Below are 26,502 nucleotides of genomic sequence, written 5' to 3'. Positions count from 1 at the left end.
ATCCATAAAATTAAAAAGAGAAAATAACAAGAATTTAAGTGTTACACATGTAATAAAACACACTTGTTTACTACATATAATATTCTGGCAATATAGTGCAGATAAATCCAATTAAGATTATGTACGAACTTTGTTGGTTCACTGTATTTGATTGTTTTGGGTTTAGAGGATGATGTATATGTTTGCTCTTTTAGTAATTACATTTACGCAAAAAATTAGTTTTTAAGAACTTGTTTATCTGTATAGTATTAATTTTTGGAAAAAATGCAAAAGCACGTCAAACCGTTTTTAGAGTAAATTCTTGCTTTAAAGTGTTGTTTAATTTATTTATTAGTTATTATTAAAATCAAGTTTATTTCGTTGTTTATTTATTTTTTTATGTAATCCCTACTTAAACTAGATTTTTATGATCCAGAAAAATAAGTTCTGTCAAATAATAATAATCTAATCGGAATCGTAGCTTCTCATTTGGAAAAAATATTAATGCCGTCATAACTTTCACAAATTTGACCCAATTTTTTTTCTATATAAGTTAAAAGATGCAGAATTTAAAAAACTGTTTGACGTGTTTTTGCATTTTTTTCAAAAATCAATACTGAGCGTTTTATGACTTTTGTCCATTACCTACTTTATCATAAGCCTATATATATACAGGGTGTCTCAGCTAAGACTTTTCGAGACTAATATCTCGGTTATTTTCAACGGATTTTTGTGAAATTGAAAATGCAGATATTTTAGACGGTGAATAGAAAAATTCCATGCAATAACCCAAGTCTTAAAAATGTAATTTTTACATAACTTTTTAAAATGTTGAATCACTTAAGATTTATATCAAAAAATCGATCGTCAATAAAAATTTGTAATTGACAATTGTTTTAAAAAAAGGACTATAATGTAAATATTACAAACAAAATAATTGTTTCGGTGCGGGAGGGTGATCCACGTTTACATTTCTAATCGCTTAGAGATTTTGTTGCAACGTTAGTTTTTTAATCATAACTTGATTAATATTTCCTCAAAATTATAATAATAAACACCATCGTAATCAGAGAATATCTGTCTTTAGTTCTTAAAGAATACATTTTTTCGATTTGAGGCTTAGTTTTCGAGCAATGGAGTGAGAAACGTAAAAACACGGCAAAATTAACGAATTTTTGGCGAGCGTCGAACAGAGATACAGCCATTTCAATTCTGCTTTTCCCATAAGACCCAATACTTTTTTGGAAATTGTTTATTTTTTTACAACCAAACGGCTACAGAAAATATTACAAAGGTTCTACCAAAAAAAATACTTGAACACCGGCTATCCGATAAACTAAGTAACTCGAAAATTTTGAGTAACGCCCTTTTGCACACGACAATTTTTGAACTTTTTTTTTGGAAGTTCACCAATACATAATCAATCGATTTAGCAAAGTGTCAGCTTTTTGCGATTAACTGCCCATACGATGAACTTTTTGCGCCTCCGAGTCCGCTACTAGTCGGAGAGCACTAGCGAATATTTTTCTCATTTTATTTCGCCACGAAAATTTTATATCGTTGGAGGTACAAGACTTGGCAATCATGGAAGTAACTATCTGGCAACAGTGCCCACCGCTGAAGTCGCAAATTAGCTATCTATTAGTAGGAGAGCTGATGACGAATTTAGGGAAGGTATTGTAGACAATTAGAAATTTAAAAAATAGTACTATTTCAATATTAGTGAATCTGTAATCAGGAGTCGCTAAGGGTGTTTGCGGTTATTTTAGTACTGCGCAGCATATGACATTGACAAAAAATTAATCCCAAAAAATATCGATACTTTAGGCAACTTGAAATCATATTAATTTTTTTAGTTTAGCATTTATAGAATACAGAAATAAAAATCCCAGATTATTTGGGCGGTTTTAAAGTACGCCCCGATCACCCCAAAGTCATTTTTTTAATATACGCAAAAAATGTACTTTAGGCACTCTGAAATTTTTGTGGCAGATTTACTAATTAATATAAAAAATATGTGCAAAAATCCAGACGAATACGACGGTTTTAAATAATTATCCGACGCGAATAAAAATTTTAAATAAGTGCGACAAAAAAGTCTTATGCGTATACATAAGTCCGAGAGAGATAGTTTATCGACGTTGTTATCTAAGCGACTTTAAAGCTTTGGGCCGATTGTGGACGCATTTTAGTGTCAAGAACAGAGATTATGATTCAGGTGTAAATAAAAATATTAAAGGATCCAAGGAAAATTTTACAAAAATTAAAAATTTTTAAAATGCTGTCTTAAAAAATCGGCCCATGCTATAACTTTGCTATTGATGATTCAAATGAAAAAAAATATACAGGAAACGAAATAGCTCTAAAAACACTACAAACAATTTTTATACCATCTACCCATGGGCAATGGGCAACTTTTCTTTTTCAAATGGTAACCTATAATTTTTTTGTTGATTCTGTTGGAGTTTTTTTTATTATTGTAATAGCGTAAAACACTATATCCTTCGATAAAGCCTTTACTGTGACGTCACGATCAAAAACAATTATTGTGTTCTAGATGGTAATGCCTGGCGCTTCATTTTAACGCACTGGTGCCAGATAGTCAGCTCCATGATTGCCAAGTCGCATGATACGAATTATAATTGAAAATTCTCGTCGCGAAATGAAATGACAAAAATATTCGCTGGCTTTCCGACTAACAGAACTCGGAGGCTTAAAAAGTTCGTCGTGTCGGCAGTTAATGACAAGAAGCTGACACCTTGCTAAATCGATTGGTCATGTATAGGTGAACTTCCAAAAAAAAAAAAGTTCAAAAATTGTTGTGTGCAAAAGGGCGTTACTCAAAATTTTCGAGTTACGTAGCTTATCGGATAGCCGGTGTTCAAGTATTTTTTTTGATAGAAACTTTGTAATATTTTCTGTAGCCGTTTGGTTGTAAAAAAATAAACAATTTTCAAAAATGTATTGCGTCTTATGGAAAGAATAAAATTCAAATGCCTGTATCTCTGTTCGACGCTCGCCAAAAATTCGTCAATTTTGCCGTGTTTTTACGTTTCTCACTCCATTGCTCGAAAACTAAGCCTCAAATCGAAAAAATGTGTTCTTTAAGAACTAAAGACAGATATTCTCTGATTACGATGGTGTTTATTATTATAATTTTGAGGGAATATTAATTGAGTTATGATTAAAGAACTAACGTCGCAACAAAATCTCTAACCATTAGAAATGTAAACCTGGATCACCCTCCCGCACCGCTCTGTTCCCCGCGCTCGGCTCTTGCCCAAGACCTACCGAAACAATTATTATTTTTGTAATATTTACATTATAGTCCTTTTTTTTAAACAATAAATTGTCAATGTCAAAATTTCCTTATGGCAACTGTGTGGGTGGGATAGAGTTGACATTTCTTTGACAGTTCATTGTCGCGCAATTTTGAAAATTGTCAAGTCAACGTGCAATGAAATAAAAAAATAAAGGCACGCATATGAAATGTCATACAAATATGTAGTGTCAACTCACTCATCTCTACCCCACCTACACAGTTGCCACATAAATTTTCTTGCATAGTTGCCATATTTATCCACAATCATTTTGAATCACCCAATAGAATTCGGCGAAAATACTCCACTGTCGCAAGAATCATCGCCCTATGTGCAAAAAAATATATTTTTTTTAGTTTTGGCAATTTCTCGAAATTGAGCAAGGTATAATTTTTTCGGCTCTAAAGAAGTACCTTAAAGAGGAGGGATAGTGTTTTTTTTGCATATCCCCCTTAGAAGCTTTGGCATTGAATTTTGCACTCTTCAAGACGCTTCCTTGAGACTATAAACATCATAATTTAACCTTCATTTTTTAGAGAAACCCAAAAAACTGAAAAACGTATTTCATTTTTCTTGCAATAAACAAATTCAATCGACCATATGTTCCTTAATGCAACGGAATGATATTGAATTTTTTACTGTTGCATTCTACTTTTCAAGGTCATTATTTTAATGGTAAACATCATAATTTTACTCTTGATTTTCTAGAAAAGCGCAAAACACTGAAAAAACCATTTAAATGTTATGTTCTAATCTAAACGAATTGTTGCTGGTCTATCTGAGTAAAATAAGTAAACCATTTCGAGCTTGCCATCACACACAAAAAAGTACATAATACTAATCTATTACAATTTAGGAATAGATGACTTAAACCACGATGTTTGAAAAAAATATTTTCTTCAATGATTACAAGTTGACAATGTCAAGTTTTATAAAAACTTCATTTAAAAATGTTTATATTGAAAACCATCTAACCGTCCGGCAGTGGTGCAAATACAGTGTGGAAACTTTAACTGGAATAAAATTCATAACTTGGAAATATGTAGGTGATTCTCGTAAAAAATTCCGAAACAGGTCGATTTTTGTTTTTCCCTGCCCATATTTTGGCGCATATGGTTTTTGCGCATCTGCTCCTGGAAGCTCGCAACCACTCCTAACTTTTTTTTTTTTAAATGGAAGGGTATGCCAAGTGACACCTCGTTTGAAAGCCCACTTCGCAAAGAATACAACGCACTATTTGTTTCCTGTACCACAGTTCGCATTCGACTTCGACTGATTTGGTGCGCCCACGTCATCGGTAGTGTACAAGAGACAAATTTGCCGTACACGTGTTTTATTGCAGCGTATTTTCTAGTTGTTGCCCTTGTTTGCTCCCCGACCCCCTTTTAAAAATTTATTGAGAGGCTGACAAATTTCGGATCATCTCTTTGAAATACTATGCCGCCAGTAATTTAACAAAATGTCTCAAGAAACAGCTTTAGACTTTAGCTTTTCTGTTTGTTTCAGGTTGATCTTAAAGGCTGTAAAAATGTTTATGCAATTTTATGATGGATCTTTCTTCGACAAAAACGACTATCGAAGTATTTCTCTATTGCCGACGAGAATCTGTTATAACAGCTCATTTAGCATGACGAATTCAAATTCTGCGCAATGCTCACAATACAAAGTAAAATTATTGCTTGAATAGTGTGTGGAATAATCGAGAATTCTGCACGTCAGTGACTGCAACATTTTTTACAGTATTAATCAACCGCACCAGATTCTTATAAGAACGACAACGTACTCGTATTTGCCCCCTTGTAAAATCTGTTTAGGGCCCCGAGTTCAGTGGAGATCATATTTTTCAATTTTCTTTAACAGATGCATCAAACTTCACAAATGTCCATCCTGATTTAGGGTGTCAATATGTGCTCCAGTGGTCAAACAGGCCTTGAATTTAAAAAAATTCCCCTAGGATATGCCCTTGTCGGTACGCGGAACTACCTGTTTTGGATTGTGACAGTATATTTTTCTGAGCAGGTCAAAAAATTTCAGTTTGGGACTTTGACTTTCCTTTGAAGCAAATGTGGTCAGTAATATAAAACGACCATTTTAAAATTTATGGTCCACAAAATTTCGTTCTCAATAAACGGTGTTCTTGCTTTAAAAAGTTGTCCCCAAATAAAAAGATTTTCTATACCTATGTAGAATGCCTATCTGGACCAGTACCGTACATTTTTTTTAAACTATTGTTATTTTAAAATTTATCGTCAAAGCTGGCGTTGAAGAATCGATTGTGAACGCACCACTCATCTATCTGGAGTAAAAACACAACGTAAAAAGTGAGGCTGGATTTAAACAGCTGATCCGTGATCTGTAATCGGTGGTGCGTAATGAATAATGATTCAGATGTACAACTATACTGTAATATTATAAATAATATAAACTAAAAGAGAAATTATAACATACAATGTATTACAAAAAATATTCTGAAGTTTATTAATAACTGTAACATGTATCTGCACATGTAAAATGTTTCTTTTTTTAATGTAAACCATAATGATTATTTGTTGGAAACTAAAAATACGGCAAAACTGCCATGAAAAAAATTTCAAAAGTAAAGTAGGTACAGGAATTCAAGACGCCACTCATGCTTTCTGCGCGAAACTGATTCTTAATGACCTGTCATGTACAGGGCAAATTATTAATTAGACTAGATAAATAGCAGTTAATTAAAATTTTATTAATTCATAAAATCTATGGTTACATTTTTAGCTTTAAAAAGTATTTTGTTAATAAAAACTATGACATTTAACGGGTCTGCGTTACTTTCCCCTCTATATCTCTATATTTTAATTGCCTGTTTTGTTTTTAATAATCCAGAGGTCATAATTATTTTTGCACTTATGTATTATTAAAATGCAAAAATGAATTAAAACCACATCAAGTATACGAGTATTAGAAATTACAAATGGCAATAACAGAACAATAGAAACGAATGTTGTGCGCTGATCGGAGCTTTCTGATCACCGCGTGAAAATTTTTATTGATCAACTCTGTCCTCATGCATTTTTCCTATACATACGTACACGAGTACACACACTCTCTTTTCAGTTTTATCTACACCGTTTGTTATGATACTGCTTCATTTTTTTTCTGAGGTTGTGTCCATGTAATTCATTGCTTAGCTAAATGAGCTTTCCAACCGAATATTTATATATTGCAGGTATCTGTATAACCGAAAATCAGTTACAGAAAAATGTGATGGAACATACCAAATATTTAACTAAGCAACAGCATTATGGTGATACCTCAAAATAATTCATAGAAAAGGAGGAAAGGCAGAAGCTAACAAACAACTCAATATACTCAAGGTACAACAATTTTGTCTTAATTCACAGGTGTTGAGTACATACTTAAATTTGATATTTGCCATTTTTGTCTGCTCAGAATAATAATAATTACTATATTTATTTTTTTTAGAATTTGCAGGCATAGAAGGAACATGAGAATTAATGAAAAAAATAATTAAGTTAGTGAAGTTTTTAAGAGAAACTAATCCTTGTATAAGCTATAATCTTTCAATAAGTTTCCTACAAGAGGAAGAAACCAGAAAAATATTACAGAACACACTTTATAAAACAAGAATACATAGAATGAATCTCATCTTGCCTCAAAAATCTTTTACAAGGTTGAAAAATATTTCAGAATTATAAAAATATGTAATTAACTTTTACTGTGCAAATAGGTAGGTATGGAATATCTTTATTTTTCTTATAAGATTTATATTTATTGAATTTTAGGATTAAAAGGAACCTCAATGCATCCAATCAGTCAAGACATTTAAATTACATTGCCTCAAATTAAAACAAGCGAGAAATAATAATTAAAGTACTATTTAAACTACTGCAATCTATTTATCAAGTAATGTTAAACTAAAATCGATTTACTAAAACGTTAAGAGACGTTATTATATTCTTATGGGCATGAGATATTAAATGTACATTAACATTGCCATATTTTTAACACTTCCTGTTAAAGCAATATGGCATAAGCAAGAATTAAGAGCAGAAAAAAGTTAAAGAGGGGTCAAGAAAAAAAGAGAGTTCAGTTTTGAATTTTTGATCATCAAAAACAATGTTTTCTTTGGTTTTTACAGATGTTTTTAGAAAATAGAAAGCCAAATGCGGGTCAAGGATATCCAAAGTAACTGCAGAGAGATATGAAATAAAATTCTAGGAATTTCGAAGTCTCTATTGTGTAAAAGTTGGATAATTGATAATTTTGTTTGCAGATTTTAAGAAGACTAGAGTTATTAAATAATTTACGTGGTAGAATAAACCGTACTGCAAAGATTGATTTGCCATCGTCTAGAGAATTTCCACTGATTTTGTTTCGTTTACCTGTTCTAATAAAGTCAACCGAATTGATTGCACCTGTTTGTCAATAATTTGTTAGTGTAAACATAAAATTTGATATTTTATTGTACCAATAAATTTTACAAACAATTTAAGATCATGTCATTATTTTAAAATTTATTTTTAAGAAAAATATTTGACATATATGACCTAAAATAGCGAATTAAATGATTCCGTGTAGAAATCTTTTACACGTTTGGAACTTTGTCGAACAGATGGCTCCACTATTTTATGATATTTCAAATATACATATTGGGGACACAGGAGCGCGGCGTTATTGATTTTAATTCGAATTCAGTAAGGCCCGTGGATAAAAAAAATAATTCGTGATAATAAGAATGCTTCATTTTAAAGCAGGCCTAAACTTTAGGCTTTTAATGGAAAAAATCATTTTGCATAATATACATGCTTGACTTTATACAGTGTATTCAAGACATGGTCTCTTTTAAATATTCTCCGTAATGCTGACGTGGCATATTTAATTGAATCAATTTTATATTTTCATAAAAACTTTTATTTCATCCTAACTCGATATGTCGATGTGTCGTTAATAATAATATCGTGTCAAGTGCGATTAGAAGCAGAAGAAAATATTCGCAGCTTGTTGAACTTGTGAAAAATCTGACTTGCCGCAAGTCGAGTAAAAGTCATAAAATTTTATTATTATATCCTGTAGAGATCAGACCTTTTTTAAATAACCCTCATATTTCATTTTGGCGAACCTTTTCAAGTGAAGGAAATTCTCCGCTGGCTAGTTTCTCATATCGTTCGGAAATCCAAATTTAAAAAAATGGTAAAAAATTTGTCTGTACTTTGTGATCTTTTATTACGGAGTTTAATCGTTATAATAAAAACAGCAACAATATTATTATTATTATTGTTATTATCATCACTACAACTACTATGCGACCACTTTTTAAATGTAGGTATTTATTTCAGTAGGAAAAGACGATTTCATTTTTCAGTAAATGCATAGGTATGCAATAAAAATTTTATTTGCGTTTCCAAAATACTGAAAAATTTAAAATTGATGCTTAAAAAATATATGGCCCTTTTGTGTTTAGAGAGAAATTAGAAAGTGAAAGGACTTAAACCTTGAGTGCATTGAAAATTAACATTAGAATTAAGTTAAAATACGTTAAGCTAATTTCAAGGTATTTGACCGTCTTGGGTTTAGGGGTTGATGACATATTGTCATTTTAATAGTCAAATTATTTTTTTTAATGACTTATTTATTTAATTACCAAAAATAACAGATATTTTGAATAGATTTGGTAGATATTTTTCATAATAATAATAATTCACCTTAAATTATAAAAAATCAGATTTTCAAATTAATCTGTCCACAGAGGAGTGTTTTATTTTATGTGAATATAATTTGAATGTGTGGTAATAAAATGCTAGTTTTGTTTTATTAAAATGAAATTGCCGTCGATAAAAATGTAGAAATTTCTGTTCGCGATAGCATCAAAGTTTAAAAAAGAATAAGGAGAACAGAGTAAGAATGCGACAATTCACGAAACCAAAACAAACTGTCAACATCAGTAATGGTAAAGTAAAAAATTGGTATGGGCGCTCTCTCTTGAGAGGCAATTCTATCGCTTATTCTTTATTGCAATCCCTTTCTTTTGTTGTTAATGTTGGTGCGTTATGTGCCCCGAAGAAAATAATTTTTCTAAAACAAGCGTCGACAAAGAGAACGTCGGCGCTCTTTCAAAATTTTTGCGCAAAATTTCGTTCCAGCACACGGTGCAACATAAAAATCAGGGTGACAGATCGTTTATAATATATTTGCAAAGTACATTGTTATCAAAAAGACCGTCTTGCGTTTTATTGTTTAGAAGTAAAAATAAAAATGCGGCAGTATAAAAAATAAATAAAACTCGCAATAAACGCGAATCATAAAATCGACGCATTTCTTTAACAAATGGCGGCTTTTGTCATCTAAATTTGATGGAGTTGCGCACCGGCGTCGAAATTCGACGGTCTCCCTTAAATTATCAGTAGGTAGACCGCGCTAGTGTCGTTTAGGTGCTCGCAATGACTATTTTCTAAAATTCGGCTGTGGTCTTTGTAAGTAAATCTCAAATAATAACTTTAAGTAGGCTAGTGTTAAGAAACAAAACAAACTCGCATGCTTTAAAAAACACATCGAGATTTATTTATCAGAACAAACGTCAAATTTTACCAACTTAACCCTATTTGTTTACTAACATTTTTTTTGAATGTAGTACGAACAGAAATCATATTTGGGCCGGTGGGGGCCTCGTGGGGGTCTCGTGGGATTTTGCGAACTTCCAAATCGAAATTGGAAGTATTTTCGTTGATATAACCGGCTCGGTGGTGAGGCCTGGTTGTTTTTGTTTAATTAGCGACAAAGTCGAAATTGTTTGATTAAAGAAAATTGTTATGGGTTATAAGTTGCATTGGTAAGAGTGTTATTAAATAAAGTGTAATTGGTTGTATCAATTCACAATTCATCGAAAGTGAAAGAAATAATTGAGTTAATAATCGATAAGTCGTGGTTTTATTGGTTATTTGTTTTTGAAAAAGTGTTGACTCGCGTTAAAATACGAAATTCGATCAATTTGTGTTGTTTTTGCATGTTGAAATCGAAAGTTTCCCGTCATAATTATTTATGCATGAATTGATGCACGTGCTACCTATCCTTCTATCTCTCAGCACTCGGTGGCTCCTTTTTCACCGCCTTTGTGCAAATTTCGGCGTGAAATTTGCGATCGCCGGAAGGACCTGGACGCAAAAATGCCGAAACTGAGGGATCGACGTGATTTTTTCAAATAATATCGAACCTGTGACTGCGAAATATGCAAAAATCGAGGGGGAAACGGTCCAATGTTCGGTTGATGTTTTGTTTGATCGGTTGAATTTCCGGGGAAAATTAGTAATTTTAAGGTATAGGCGTGTCACCTTATGTCTTAAAATGAAAGTTGCGCGACTGGCCGTTTTCTGACCAGTGGTCTTCGGCGTGGGAGGACTATTGATCCACTATACACACGCATCTAACGCACACATATACTCACCCTACAGTCTCATTTGCGCTGTCCGTTATGTTTCCATTCGTCATTATGTTTTCTGATAGCTGTGTTGCCTTTATCTGATGATCAATAATTCCCCCAGTTCTTGGAATCTACAATTTGTGTATATATATGTTGCGTTTTTATTTAAAATTTGTAGCATTTCTGTGCGTGTTTCAGTTTTCCCTTTCGTTTCTAATGGTAAATACAGGTGGTTTCGACCCACAACAGACCTTTTTTATCTATTTTATTAAATATCACTTGAAATAAAAATCAATAAAACCAACGTACCTTGCTTTTAATTTCGATTATTATTATCTTATTTACCACAGTTTCTCTTCAATTTTATTTAAATATTAAATTATTCATGACTGATTAGAGATAAAATTAATAATAAATCAATAAAATCCGCTGAGATAAAAGATAAAAGCATTATTTTTGTCATTTTAAAAGCCACCACGACGTTTATTAACACAATGTACGCCCACGCGAAATTAATTTCGAAATTTTCCAAAGAAAAACAAACGCCTCAAGTTTAACGACAATTAGTCGATCGATTCGCCGCGATGCGTTCAACAGATTTGATTAAATTTTAATTCTCAACCTACTAAAATTTACTAAAGGTCAAATGTCAAAAACATAATTTTAAATCTCGCCAGAAGAAATACATAGTTGTCATTTCATTTCTCATCGATTTACATCGCACTCTTGTTAAAAAATAAATGTGTATCGTCTTTCGACGATATGATAAATCTAAACACGTAAATACAGACCTTTCATACATTTAACAAGTCTTTGTCAGATGCGCTAATTTAATAAATTTTCATCAGGTTTTTCAACTTCTGAAAATTATTTTAAAGAAGCAGAAAAAATCTCTTGTCGCGATGAAACATGTTAAACAGCAATCTAAGCTGTTACCAGTTAAAATAAATCCGTTTTATTTAATTTGTTCGCGTTTCTTGTAAAATTTGTACCAAGGAAAAAGAATTATTGTTAAAAATAAAAAGTTCCATTAAGTAAATGTACACTGCTATAGTCTTGTTCCGCATTTTTATCGTCGACCTACGAATCAATAAATAACAAGAATTGATATTTTTTCATCCATAAGTAAAACGTGTTTGTTAAAAGTCACGTAAAGCGTTACCAAAAATTATTCGTATTGTAATTCGATGGGATCTCGCGTGTCAACATTATAGTTTCAAAAATTAGTCGTCAAAATGTTGGCCGAATTTTCCAACACTTGGGTGTACACTTTACCAAACTCTTCCTCATTCATAATCGATAAAAAAAATTATCGATATAATTTGACTATTACGCTCCCCATTCTGACAAATTCAGAAATTTGTTAAGTTCAACGGAATTAAAATGATTGGCTTTAATAAAGTTTCTTTTATACATGCGAGCTTTTTCTATGAATTACTTTAAATATGAGTGGTGGTTGTGACAGAGGTGGGGGTGCATTTGTAACGTGGTGGGGATTCTATCGTACAGATACGAACTGTGTACTTCCCTTATTGATACTGTATTCTGTTTGTACTCTACTCCAGAGGGTTCACGTGCTCTTTAATTGACAGTTATGTGGTGTTTTCTGACGTGTTTGCTGTGTTTTCACTGAATTTTCATTATTAGATGGTTGGTACTGCATGTTTAAAGCCAACAGCTTTCGTTTTTTATTTAGTCTTAAAAATATTTATCAACCGCGTAGAAAACATGTATTGGTAGTCGTTGCCACAATTCTTTTAAGCGTGAAAATTACAATCAGCAGGATACTGAGTAATGTAGCAGATTCAACCATTAATTATAATTATTAATATTGCCATATTCTCTACAGATAACATTCAAAGAGCAGATATTGTTGTATTGAATTAGCTGTCAAACGTCATTTTTTAATTTTTTTCTGCATGACCTTATTATTTATTTAATTGTACGACAAACAACCACAACAATCAATCGATTAATCATAGCTGCATGTAAAGTTGTTAAAAACTAAAAATAAAATGTTTCAGGTAATACAACAACAAAAAAGTTAATATTCTAATGCATTTACTCTGCATATTCATTTCTGTATTTGTGTACAAAATCATGATTGATATTTTGTAGAATGTGCGAAGGATGTATAAAAAATCTATAAATTTTGCATTTTGTTATACCTCAGGGTTGTTTGAGCGAATGAAATATTAGATTTCATGGTGGCAAAGCCGTATTATAATTTAAAATCAACAGAGATTGCATGCCATAGAAAAATTTACCTATTGTTTTTTTGCTGTCCCATATATATGTTTTTGCTATTTTAGAAAAAAATTAATTGCTGATTTAAATTTGTAATCTTCATATTCAAATGTTATGTGCTGTGACACGTTGAAAAGCGGTTTTCAAATAGGATTTAAATATCGTATATATAGCGTGTATCTATTTATAAAGTTGGGACACGTAACGAGAAATTTCCGATGTTAGGTATAACTTGAAAAAAAAATGTGAAAAGAATTTTACACGTTTATAAAATCTTATTGTTGAGCTTCATATTGTATTTTTTGAATAAAAATCTGTTATTTTTTATTAAACTGAAATGTAGAAAAAGTCAATTCAAGACAATAAATTTAGAAGAACAATAAAAAAATGGTTTGTTTCAGTCGTGGAGCTTTTTTAAAATTTCCTTCGCTTCTTCGTGCAAAACTTTTGCATAAGGTTTTGTAAATTAAAATTTTAAGAGACTAGGTGCAACATGTCACAATTGAAAAAAAAATCTAGCTGAGAAATAATAGATTTTTGATAAATATTTAAGTACTGAGTATAATAACAACGTCTACAAAAATATATGGCTTCGGGATCTTTAGACACGCTAAAGCATAACAAATCTTGTACAACAGAAGCGATCAAATTTGCATATTGATTTAGTGACTGAGAATTTAATTTCGTACAGTTTCATTATCATGGAAATCATCAATGTCCTAAAGGCAATAAAATATCATCTAATTCTTGCAATTATATATGCGGGTGTTAATAAAACTATTCTAGTGTATCCACCCTATATCTAAAGCTCTTTGCTATTTTCTCTTCGAAACTGCCAAAACGTAGGGGAGAATTCAAAATGAGGGAAACAACATGAATCATACTTCCTTACGGACTTGACTCTAACCTCGCACAACGCGCAAATGTTTAATGATGGCATCATTAGGAGAAATTCGGCGATGGTCACGGGGACAAGAACTCAGGGCCCCCGATGACGTGCCAGAATCAAAATTAATGATAATCAAATAAGAGGACTCATTATTTTGACTTCAAATTCGAATTCTTTCGTGACTTAATAATTACACAAAATGACCAAACTTGAAAACAAACAACAACAAAGTAATATAATATCAATGTTAACAATTTCGTAATTTTAAGGGGTAGGACTTCAAGAGGTACCTTTTTAAGGTCCTACCCGGCTCAACTGTAAGTTGTAAACCCAGCCGCCTCGATACCTCACAAATTAAGCCAATTGTCGATATTTTGCTTCACGATGGAAAGATCAAAAGAAGTTATTAGGAAAACTTGTCTAGAACGCAATTTTGAGTTCACGCATCCAGTTTCAATGCAAAATTTGCATTTTGATTTTTAAAATCATGTCCACTTACAGAACAAGGTTTAATTTTCAGTTCTGAATCAAGTGCCGGGCAAAGGAAAGACTTCGTCAAAAATAAATGAAAAAGAAACAGTGTTTTATTTATTTTTCATTCAATAAAAATTGAAACATAATAAAATACAAATGATATTGAAAATGCAAATTTCACGTTGAAACTCGGTACGAGGGTTTAAAATTCAATTTCGAATAAGTTTTTATAATAACGATGTCTTCAATGGGAAGCAAAATATCGAAAATTGGCCCTATTCACGAGGTCGCAGTCAGCTGGGTTTACAACTAACAATTGAATTGAGTACTTCAAAAGATGCGAAGTTTTACGACTATGCAAGAATTCAAATTTGTACTCCTAAAAATACCGAAAATATCAGACTGTTCTCATTTTAAGTGCGACGCACTGTATTTTACATGTATAATAATTTATAGGATAACAGTGAAAACGAATTTTAAACGTTATTAAATCATTTACGCCCGGAGTGTTTGTACGAGGAATAAAAAATAAAAAGGGAGTAAATATTTTTATCTTATAAATGTACAGGGTGTCTCAAAATTCGCGAATTCAGAATTCAGAGCGTGATAGGGGATCACTTCAGTAGTCCAAATATGGAAATAAAAAAAAATCGGGACTCTCCCCACAAAGATACATTGGTCTGAAGGTGCACTCTTTGAACTGCGTTTTCTTCAAATACAGGGTGAAAAGTTCAGTGTTTATTATTTATGGTGTAGATGACTGTGGAAAATAATAACGTAAAACAATATTTTGAAGAATAGCTTTACTTTGGAGTAAAAAAATCTTAAATTTTTTTAATTTTTTCTTAAAAGTAGAACGGCAACGTGGCTAGAATAGTATTTTGTCACTGTGGATTGAAGGCTGCTATGTATTGAACAAAATTAAAGAGCTTATATCTTCTTCAGGAAAAGAGTTTTTTTTTCTAAGTTTTTTTCGAGCTCCACTGGGTCCTTCCCTACCACGCTCTGAATTCGGAATTCGCGAATTTTGAGACACCCTGTAGACTTGAGATTTTTTCTTTTCTTTTTCTTCGCACTTTACAGTTATATAAATAAACACCTAAAACATAATAAAGGCATTTTTACAACAAATATTCTACTGTTTTATTTATTTTTAAATCTGCTATTAAGCAAATTTAGATTTCCACAATTTCCACAAAATTTGCAAAGCTCTATTGTTTAGTAATTGCTAAAAATTACAAACTATTTGTACTGTGCCTCTTTATCAGTACTTTTAATCGTTGCTGTCACATTTTAAAGCAAGTACTAAGTGTATAATTAAATAATAACAGCCATTATTTTATAAGTTTGATCAAAACAGTTCGATTCAAAAGTGAAAATATGTATTGTAGCAAAGTGTGCATTATATTATTGATTAAAAAGTGTTGTGTAGGAGATATACAGGGTGAGTCGGGAGGAATGTCCGAAATTCCATGAGTGTATTTACACGTGAAAATAATGTAAAAAAAACTCATATGTTCTTATCCGACTTTCACTTGTTTTCAAGTTATAGCATAATTACATTTTTTATCTACCCTACTACTTGTATTCAAATTTTCGCTTGTTTTCACATTCAAGACATCTTTTAATCAGAGTATGCCATGTTTGAGGGTAAAAAACATTTGGCAAAAACAGAAGAAAGGCATGAAGCAATTAATAAGAGAGCAACAAGCGCCCTTCGTGGACGAAGCAGTAAATGTTTAAGAGGTCAACGGCGGTATTTTTGAACATTTAATAAAAGAACGCGTTCATTAAGACAATGTTAATGTTTGCAGTTTTGTTTATTTGTTACTACGCTCTAACTTAAAAACAAATGAAAATTGGATAAGAACATGTGAGTTTTTTTAACATTATTTTCACGTGTAAATCCACTCACGGAGTTTCGGCCGTTCCTCCTGACTCGCCCTGTATAACATGATCGACAAATAAAATGTAAGGGGCGATTCTATAAAACAAAACTAAAAACGTACGACGTAGCTTCAATCATACCATAACATCCGTGATGTAGATGTTTTTACCAACAAACAAAATAAACCCGGTCACCATTTTCTTGGTTTCCATTTTGAAAATATGAATAATGCGTGTGCTCAAGTTAAAATTATTTTTGAATTAAAATCAGATGTCAGATTCAAAATAAATTTAAATAAAACCAATATGAGGATTAACAAATGACAGTTTATTCACTTTTTCAGAAATTCTGTTTTATTATTTTTTCACAAGATTCTAAATTTTCAAAATTGTTTTCGTCTTAATAAATAAATATAAAATAACAAATTTAGAAATAAAAGATCACGTATTGTGGTCGGTTCACAATAAATGTAAGTAGGTAGCTACCTGAAAAAAAAAAAAACTGAAATAAAACTAAATTAGTTTGTTAAGGTAATTCATGAAATTTGTAGAATTGAGATCAACAAAAAAATATTGGATAGATTTTGATGATTTACCGTAATGATGTAACGGGCCTTCAAATACATTTATATTTAGAGCAACCTATGGAAATTCAATTGTTTGCAACATTTTTCCAGCGTAGAAAATGACACAAGAAACGCCTGACATTTTAACGAAATAAAATTAGGTTAGAAAATATTTTTAATTTTTGTAGTGCATTCTCCCTATTCTCCCTCCACGGAATATGACAATATGAAATTGGGAAAAGCTTACTATGCATACTATGCAACTCCGGAGAATAATTGGTTACCTACAAAAATTACTTTACACTGTTAAAAGAATTAGAATGTCTCCTACGCCTATATATTTATTTGAAGGCCCGATAGTATGTTAGGTGATGAGGAAATAGGTGGAAAGTACTAATTTAGTTTGTTTTTGTATGTGCAGGGACCTATAGAATCATTGCATGTCGCCTACACGACAATATGATGACATCCGTCACGTTACCCTCAACTTCTGGTCCCTTACATGGAGGATACTCCTCAGTAGCCGAGGAAACAACAAGCAGCGAGCCCGAGTTCGAAACACCTCGTCCAGTAAAACGTTGTTTAGTAACACCACTAACCGATTCCTGCAAGAAGCGGAGAAAACAATCCACACCAGTTCGAATTTCAGCAGCCGAATCCGACTTGCATACCGAAGGTAAGCCAAGTTCGACTTCACCCGAGCCAGAACTGCAGTGTCCTGTGTGCCAATTATACTTCAACAACTCTGAGCAACTTCAAAGTCATCTGGTATCGGATCATTCCGCGGTCGACTGTAAAAAGGAGCCGGAAGATTTTGCGCTGAATCCACAGGTAGAACGCGGCGAGACACCTTTAGAACTGACTTCGAACAGACCAGAGGTACCATGGATAAACGAGCTGCAGAGCAAGGAATGGATGAATCCAAATTTACATGGCTTGCCTTTCAACCCAACAAATCCAATGTTCATGACCTTACCTCAGTTTGCACAACCCGACAACATGCCGAGACAGCCGATAAGAATTTTCAATCCGGATGCGTATTGTGACTTGTGCAACAAAGAATTTTGCAACAAATATTTTTTGAAGACTCACAAAGCCAACAAGCATGGTATCTATTCCGATCCTCCCTCATCAGAACCCTTAGTGAATAATGTAAATATTGCTTCTTACGCTGGAACAATTAAACTCCCAACTACCGTGCCAAGTGTAGAAATATCAACTGTTAAAAACGAAAAATCCGCCAATATCATCAACCCATTCAATAACTTGTTCCCTAACCCGTTTTCGAATAAATCCTTCCCGCAGAAAACAACCAAATCCAATCTCCCACATTTATATGAAAGTGAATCAAACGAAAATGTTCCTAATTCAAACGGTTTCTCATCAAACAGTGAAAGTGATAAAATATCGCCAGATGACCAACCTGCTGAAGAATCGTCTAGTCCTAATGTACAAACCGAATCTACCTCATTTAAAAATGAATCTGAAGGGGGAATTTATTACATTCCGCAAAGCAAAATGTCTCCAGGTAACGATATCGAAATATCCAGCCGTCTCAGAAGAATCGGCGTCATGAATCCTAAAGCATTTTGCGAGATTTGTTGCAAGGAATATTGCAACAAATATTTTTTGAGAACCCACAAGATGAAACGTCACGGTATTTATATACCGGATGATAAAGAAAAAGACACTAAACACGAAGGAGGTAGTAATTTTCCATGGCAGAATAATATGCAAACTAGTCCTCTAAACTTAATAATGACGGAACAATCCAACATAGATCGCAAAACTACGTCACCATCAGACATCAGTTGCGACATATGCGGAATTAAATTTCAAAATGCGAGTTTATCTCAGTTGCATAACGTCAGCGTCCATTCTAAAATTTACCCCAAAGAGGAGGAACACCAAGACCAAACGAATGAAGAAACCAAAAAAGAAAACCACCCATCAAACGAAAAATCGATCAATGCCGAAGCGATCAGCGAAGATTTACAAAAACTCCAAACGATGATTTTGCAACTGAACGAGCTCGACGTCAGCAAAGTATGCACAACTTGTAACGCTTGCAACAAGGAGTTCGAAAATCGTTATTTTTTACATGCACACATGATGACAGAACACGGAATTTTACTCGACGACGTGGCAGACGTTGATAAACCTGTTGAATCGGAAAACAGTTCTAACAACAACACCATGTGCGATCTGTGCGGGAAAGATGTTCAAAACGTTGAAGAGATGAAGAAGCATCTGTTAGAATTTCATCCTAGCAATCAAGGAAACCTGGACAACATCAAAGATGAATTCAACGGGTTCAGCACTCCTGAGAAGAGCGTCAACAGGATACCGGTATCAAGCGCCGAACGTCGAATCAGCATGAACGTGACTCCGACCAGCAGCTATTGTGACATCTGCAATAAAGAGTTGTGCAACAAGTACTTTATGAAAACGCATATGCAAAGGATGCACGGCATAGAGATCGAGAACGGTGCTCAGATTGGTGGAGTTATATGCGATATATGCAACAAAGAGTTGTGCAGCAAGTATTTTCTGAGAGTCCACAAGCACAATACTCACGGAATTGTCGAATACGGGACGAGTCTTTTGCAACCGCGCAAAAACGAAGGAGAAAACGCGACACCTCAAGTACCTCCAGATCCAGATCCAGCTTTGAAACCTGCCGATCTGGCTGATCTGAGTCACCGTTACTTCACCCATTTCACGGAGGTTTGTTCGATCTGCAGTCGACGTTTTCGCAGTACCAAATGGCTGAAAGCACATCTGTTGAGTGATCATGGACAAGCCGGTGCAGAAAAATGGTCCGAACTGGAACAACAGTTGCAACAAAGCATCGGCCAACATTCGAAAGCCGGAGTAAAATGCGAACGCGGCAGTCCAACTCTGAAGATACCAAACGGTGGGCAAGAAAGAAAAGAAGTGGGAATTCAGAACGTGCTGTCGAGTCTTTTTGGGGTGGACGAGTCAAGTACAAAAAGTTATCAATGTTCCTTTTGCCCCTTTACGACTCCTCTCCTTCCGTTACTGTTCGTACACGAGAGATCTCATTCGATGTCATCGGATGGTGCACCCTTGAAGTGTCCGGTGTGCACCCAAAGCTTCCTGCAGCCGGAACTGTTGCAGCATCACATGTTTGCTCAACATCCATTTCTTCCCTTGCCGCCGTTCTTTAATGGAAACGAGAATCCAGGCGAGACGTCCAAGGAGCCGTCCGAGCACGCCGAAGATGACGACGGAGGAGCCAAAAACAAGAAGAAAGGGAAGGGGAAAAGAGCGGAGTTGTCGCCCGAAATCGGACAGAATCTGAGGGATGCGGCGAAAAGGGCTCAAGTTCCTGCTGCATACGCGCTGCCTCAAGGGGGCGAGGATGCGGGGTATGTGATGCAAGCGTTTTTAGTTGAGGAAGCTGCTGCGGAAAGAAGAGTTGTTCCGGCCGTTGTGTTTTTGCCGGTGTTCCAAAAGCAGCCCGCACCTCTCACCGTTACATTCACTCTCACCCCGGCCTAAGCAGTTTCCTACACGTAGTTTGCATAGATGTGACATATTTTTTTAAGAAACTATCGATGGCGATTCGACGACACCTGTGATTTTTATTAATTTTATTTGATTATATTGTATAATCTTAAAAGAAATATATATAAGCGTATTCCTATATTTGCAAGAGGCCTCATATATTATGGGGAACATATGAGCACATATTTTTATGCAAATACCGGAAAGACTGAGTGAAATTTTATATAGTCTGTTGATTTTCACTTTAAAATATCGAGATACTGATGTTTTGTACGATAGAAAGCTTTAGGTGATGTTTAAAGAAGTTCCTATTTTATCTCTCGATATGATACTATTCGTTCACAAGTGTGTATGTATTGAGTTGTTAGATGTAGCTTGCTCAACAGTCAGTTAACGTTCCGCATGCCCAGTCCACGCAACTCAGGTTCATGGTAAATTCATCTGAAACCCCTCCTCTGATCCATCCAACTGTCGACAACCATCACTGGAAGGTTTTGGTTCTGACCAGTTGCGTGGTTAGGTTTTTGGGAGTTCCCGGACAAGCGCAACTCAGGGTTAGCTGAAACGAGTACAATCAGACCTCAACGCGGTATTACCGTTTTCCTGTCTCGAGTTCCTGACTAGTAGTAGGATATATCACGTTCACATGATCACTTGTCTCCGCTGGGGGCGGCGGTCCCCGCGGACCGCCCCTTCTGCGGCCTATATCAGCAACGCGCCTCTGACCCGTCGTCTATCCGTATTTTTTAGTTCGTTCGTTGTTCTGTTCAGTTCAGTCCCACGGCCGGGCGTCTTCCACGCTCCATATCCTCATAAACTCCAGATTAAAATGTTGCCGGACGACGTGACGCCGAATAACTACTGGACGCCATACGTTGCCTCCGCAGTACAATCAATACCCTCATAACTTTGTCAATTATGCCACTCTAACCTCCACCGAGCCAAAATCAACCTTAAACGTTCTACGTTCCGAATAAGACGCGAGCGCCCATGTCGTCTCGGTAGCATCCCCCAATTTACGCCCCCACAACCGGCACGACCCCGTCCGCATCAGGACCTACTCCAAAATCGGACGAAAAACTCTTACCTTATTCGGACCCCTAACCAATTAAATTTATTCATTTGCCAGCTTTGCTTCTACAATCTAATTTCTTGATTGACGCTTTATCCAACAAGCCACCCTAATTATTACCGTGTCACTTCATCTCCATCACAAAATTCTAAACTCTTCGTTTTTACATTTCTGATAATCGACAACTATTTTTATTTCTCGTATTCGAGACAAAATGGAGTGACCTCTAATAAAATAGGTAATTCGAAAATACTACCCTTTCTTCTTTTCGACGACACAAATAAAAATGATCCACTTAGTCGTGTGTTAACTGACAACGTATGTAGGGGTTGTTACCGTTGTGGGCGGTGGTTTGTCGATTTCAAACGGAATCTTGATTTAAAAGTGAGAGCAATTTTTGGCTCTTGACGCCTTCAGAAGCATCAGGTATCACTTTAAATAGATTTCTTTTGAAGCCGAGGTGGGCCTTCAACGTCGGCATACATTCCACCGGTAACTAACATATTGTTTGAATTGTTGTATAGTACAAACTGACTACCTTTGCTAATTACTAGTTATAATACTAAGCTGTGTGCCTTGAGTAATTGCAAACGACCTGCTATTTCATAATGTAACAGCCTGGGTGCTATGAAATATTATATCTATGTTTTTACATTATAAGGTACAAAATACAGATGTTTTATAACGATGCACCACTGTTCGTATTCAAATTGCACGACGAAGGTTCCGCGTGATTACATTGATAACGGCGGTACCGTATAAAACGACCATTTCTGGTTTTATGACCGAATGCAAATTATTTGTGATTTCTTTAGAATTTTTTGTATTATTGTAAAGCCCCGTCCCTATTTCCTAAATTCTGTAAACATCTGCCTTGGCGCGTGGCGACCTCCCTTCGACCTCCCCTTGCTAACCTTGACAAAACCCCTAAAATATAATTTTTTTTTTATAAATTTATGCATCTGTTCAGCTCGCATTGTACTAGCTCAATCTGCCAGCGAGATTTAAACCGGTCGCGACTGATTATAAACGTCGTCAAGATGGCCTCGGGAGGGGAGATGACTAATTAACGTGCTTTAATTAACGTGTGGAGTGGGGGAGTGCTTTTATCGTTCCGGCCGATATCCCGTGAACGATCATCAATGGCGAAAATTTGAATACGAACACGTGGTATCGAACAATCGTGCTACTTGTGTAACAATACGTGCATAATTTATGTGCAAAACGCCATAGAAATGGAAGTGAGCCTTGATAAAACACTATTCGCACGTCAGTTGTTATTTAGCAGGCGACCACGTAGAAAAAGGCCTCACTTTTTAACAAAAAAAAATTGTAAGGTGTTCGATTTAGGATTAAATGAGCAAAAAATCAAAATCACGGTTCGTATCTTGCGGATGTTCCAATGTTAATCATAAGTTGTTCGTAGTATAATGTTCCAGAACTTCCAAGGTACGAAACGTGGCACATCTTCTTATTCGTTAAAAGAAACTTTTTAATACGGGTTCTATAATTGCGTTACGCTAACTATTCTTGTGTGTTGGTTTTTATTGCAAATAGCGTTGGAATTTTACCTTATTTTTAATAATACCTATTATTTAGAACTATGTTACGAATTTACTACTGCACACTGTGCTAAAAAGGTCCGCACTCCTAGTCCTAAAATCTAGTCATTTTTATTTATGTGAGCTACTTAAATAATTTATATTTATTCTAGTCAATATTATGCATTTTTATGTGTTAAATATTTAACGTGTAAAAACGACATTTCATTTAATCTGATTCGTGTTCGGTTGACTTTTTTAGGCAACAGTGTGTATAACTTTGTCTAAATGTTTGGGCTACGAGGAAATCCCCGCAATAATAGAAACCCTTAGCAACAAAAGATTGCAGAATGTTTTCGACGTTACAGAAATTCTATAATTATTGTCCTATTGATTTCCTATCGTATTCGTTTATCTCTAGCACATCTCAAACCACAGAAACCTTTGTCGCTTCACTGGCGTGCAGCTTTATAACTTCATCTCTCCCGGAAAGTCCGGATTCGCTCACGTTTCTCTATTATTATTATTTTCTTTTTTTTTTAATTTGCTTATTCGTTCGATTTGTTAAAATTGCCAATGGAAGTGGATGATCGAAGAGTTTTGTTTGCGGATGCAGTATTTGAGTGTGTTTTTAATGAAAGTCGTAAAAGGAAATTGGTGTTTTGTAAAACTGTGTAGCGCGATGAAAATAATAAAGGTCCGGCGACTATGGATTTTACCCTCGGTTGTTTGGTCATTTAGCTGCCACCCCTGATAAAAGAAATGGGATAAACCTATATTTTTCCAAATCCACATTTCAGTAAATTTACGACTCACATATAAAGGCGCGGTTTCAGCGTGCGGAAAGCAACGTCATACACTCGGAGAAACTTAATGAAATAGGCCGGGTTCCCAATTATGAAATTGAAACCGTTGTATTATTAAAAGTTTTTCTGTTATCTGAACGAGAATAATTTTTATAATTTCTCTTTGTCATCTCTGGTATAAGAAATGAAAAAGTGTATTTTTGCCGGAAGCAGTTTCTTCTTCGAGCCTGGTAATCTAATTTACACAACACGCATCGAGGTTTTCTCTGTCTTTTATCTATTTTATAAATTTATCTTTTTCCTCCCTTAATTTCTGGGAATCACTCCAATTTTCTCTGTGTCTTTACACATTTTCCCGTTTGTATTTACTTTCTACCTCTTAAATTGTTTTTCACAAAATTCTTTCATATATCATTCATAAAAATAAAACTTCGTTTCTCTCCATCCCTTAATAACGTTAAATTGATAATAAACACACGACTTCGACTGACCACAAGCACTAATTACACTTCTAAAATCAATAATACAACAAAATTTTCTGGCTTCGACTGTCTATTAAATATTCATCTCAACAATCAAACAGTGCTTAATGAAATTTAACGACCTTCCTTTTACACCCCTCACAAAATTACCGTAAAATTTTTACAAGGTACGGTGTTTAATTAAAGAATTCTTTGAAATTTTATATGATTGTACCTGATTTAGGGGTGACCGCTTAATTAGTGCAGCTGGACAAATTTTTATTTCGAAAAAAAATCGTATTCGGAATTTTCGTTGTTTAATCCGTTGTTATTGTGGCGACAGGCAGATGTTCGAAATGACATCAAAATATGTAATTATTGTAAAATGAGGGTCGTATTTTACGTAAAAGGGGAATTTCGCCGTAAAGGGGTGGTATGATGACAAACAACAGGTCTAGCCGTATGTTGATTTCCAGATTTGTGCAAAACCGTCTGGCACGTGCGTCCTTTTCTATTGTCATTAAAGCTGCCAGTTCTTTGTTGGATCCTTCAAAATCGTAACAGGAAGATTAAATTGATTTTTCCCTTTGACGGTTAGGGTGAAATTTCAAATACACAAATAAAATAAACACAATTTTAGGGGCAACGGGGTAAAATTGGCCAAGTTGCAGCCGTTCCATTGTCAGAAATAATCCTTTATCGAAAAAGGGAGTTCGAGGATTAATTCACATTTTTTGTGGAAATTGCACGGTACAGTAGTCCAAACATTTAGCATCCATAACGCCATACAACACAATTTTATGCAGCCAACTTGTCTCTATTCCAACGAAACGCATCTCGCACGCGTGCGGTAATAATTAGTGTAATGGAAAGTTGAAAATTATGTAAATTGGTGGGACGACGTTTCGTGGAATCGAGACGAATCTGTATTGTGATAGGTGATCAAAGAAGCGGGAGAGCCGCTGTGTCCGTCACTACCTCTATATCTTTCCGGTTTCCGGATGTGGATGACCACGGTGTAAACCGAGGAGTTCCTGTCAGCTTTATAACAAAATAACCTCAGTTCCCATTACCGCAAATTTTTCGAAATGATGATTCGCGACAGTGGGAATCATAGCGTATATATCTGGAGTATGTGACTCTGCGCGAATGTTGCTGAAAGGCGTGTTGTTATAATTATACTATAAAATCGGAGGCACAAAATCAAAATTAGTCTTAAGGATGTTTAGGATACCACATAAGTTATAGAATGTTTTTGTAGAGTATTTCACATGAGATTATATCTATTTACATTGGAGACTCAGATATATAAAATATACATATAAATATAACTATTTTCATATTATTCTGCGTTTTAAATAAGGCGCCCAATGAATGGTTTGGAATAGATTGTGTAAGTGTTTATGCTTTATCCTTTATGTGTTATGTCTGTGTATAACGTATCAAACTATTACTATCTCCCAACTGCCATCCCAATCTTATTTTCAACCAAACAATTATATATTTTTAATCTGTCTACAACAAACATACCGATGCAGATCTAAACCGATTAATGTTAAATATTTTATACGAGTTACCTAACAAGAATAGAACAACACGCTGCAGTCTCAAAGATGCATATTTTGCAACCGCGATCTAGATGCATTGTTGAATTTCTGTTGATAAATCTGTCGAGGTTGCACAATAATTGAGACAAACGATACTCTATCGAAACGTCAATCCTTTAGCTCTAGCAAACCAATTTTCTTTGTTTTTTGACATTTCAGTTCTATTCTTGTCGTTGGAAATATTTAATCAACTGTAACAAACGTTCCAAATATGTGCCCGTAGTATATCTAGTCTAATCTAGTTTTTATTTAATCATAAAATACAAAGGGTGATATAAATAAATTTATTATAAAATACGGCGCATGTTTAGACCGTTTACTTAGTAACTTCTGTAGTAAAACTTACACTTTTTACATTTTCATATTCAGAAATGAGTATTATTAAAATGAAATGTATTGTACTTGCTAAGCATACGGTTTAGTGGCAAATAATTATGTATTATGGATAGACCTAAGAAAAAAAATAAAGAAATATTTGGAGAAAATCGTTATTTATAATCCCATTTCCTTCCACGTGTTTGTTTTCATGAGTAATACAGGTAAGATGTATTGCTGGTTGCGTATTAGATTGAATTTTTTAGTAGTGTAAAATTAAAGCCTAATCGAATCGTCTCAAATTTAAAAATGTATAAGGGTCCAGTTTTTTGGGTCAGAAAGTAAACAAAAAGAAAATTTAATTAAAAGACTGTTTTGATTAAAAATTAACAA

General features: G+C 34.3%; 1 protein-coding gene and 1 long non-coding RNA gene across 3 annotated transcripts; both read left to right on the top strand.

The window, feature by feature from the left end:
* The first annotated feature begins 6,343 nt into the window (after positions 1–6,343).
* On the top strand, positions 6,344–7,780 carry LOC138140084 (uncharacterized). Of its 2 annotated transcripts, none has more exons than XR_011162439.1 (4): positions 6,344–6,439; positions 6,505–6,652; positions 6,762–7,026; positions 7,082–7,780. It is a non-coding gene; the product is annotated as an uncharacterized lncRNA (long non-coding RNA). The 2 variants fall into 2 exon arrangements; XR_011162438.1 differs by having other exon boundaries at positions 6,344–6,450.
* A 1,918-nt stretch (positions 7,781–9,698) lies between these two features.
* LOC138140008 (uncharacterized) lies at positions 9,699–26,269 on the top strand. The gene is made up of 2 exons (XM_069060657.1): positions 9,699–9,769; positions 17,198–26,269. The coding sequence occupies exon 2, from the start codon at positions 17,236–17,238 to the stop codon at positions 20,299–20,301; it is 3,066 nt and encodes a 1,021-aa protein (XP_068916758.1). The 5' UTR covers positions 9,699–9,769; positions 17,198–17,235; the 3' UTR covers positions 20,302–26,269.
* The last annotated feature ends 233 nt before the right edge of the window (positions 26,270–26,502 follow it).

Source organism: Tenebrio molitor, chromosome X (assembly GCF_963966145.1).
Source record: "Tenebrio molitor chromosome X, icTenMoli1.1, whole genome shotgun sequence".
Classification (NCBI taxonomy): Eukaryota; Metazoa; Arthropoda; class Insecta; order Coleoptera; family Tenebrionidae; genus Tenebrio; species Tenebrio molitor.
Note: the sequence above shows the minus strand (reverse complement) of the source record. Positions and strands in the feature narration are given on the sequence as shown.

Coding starts and splice junctions, on each gene's coding strand:
- LOC138140008 (XM_069060657.1), top strand. CDS start 17,236: ATGATGACATCCGTCACGTTACCCTCAACTTCTGGTCCCTTACATGGA.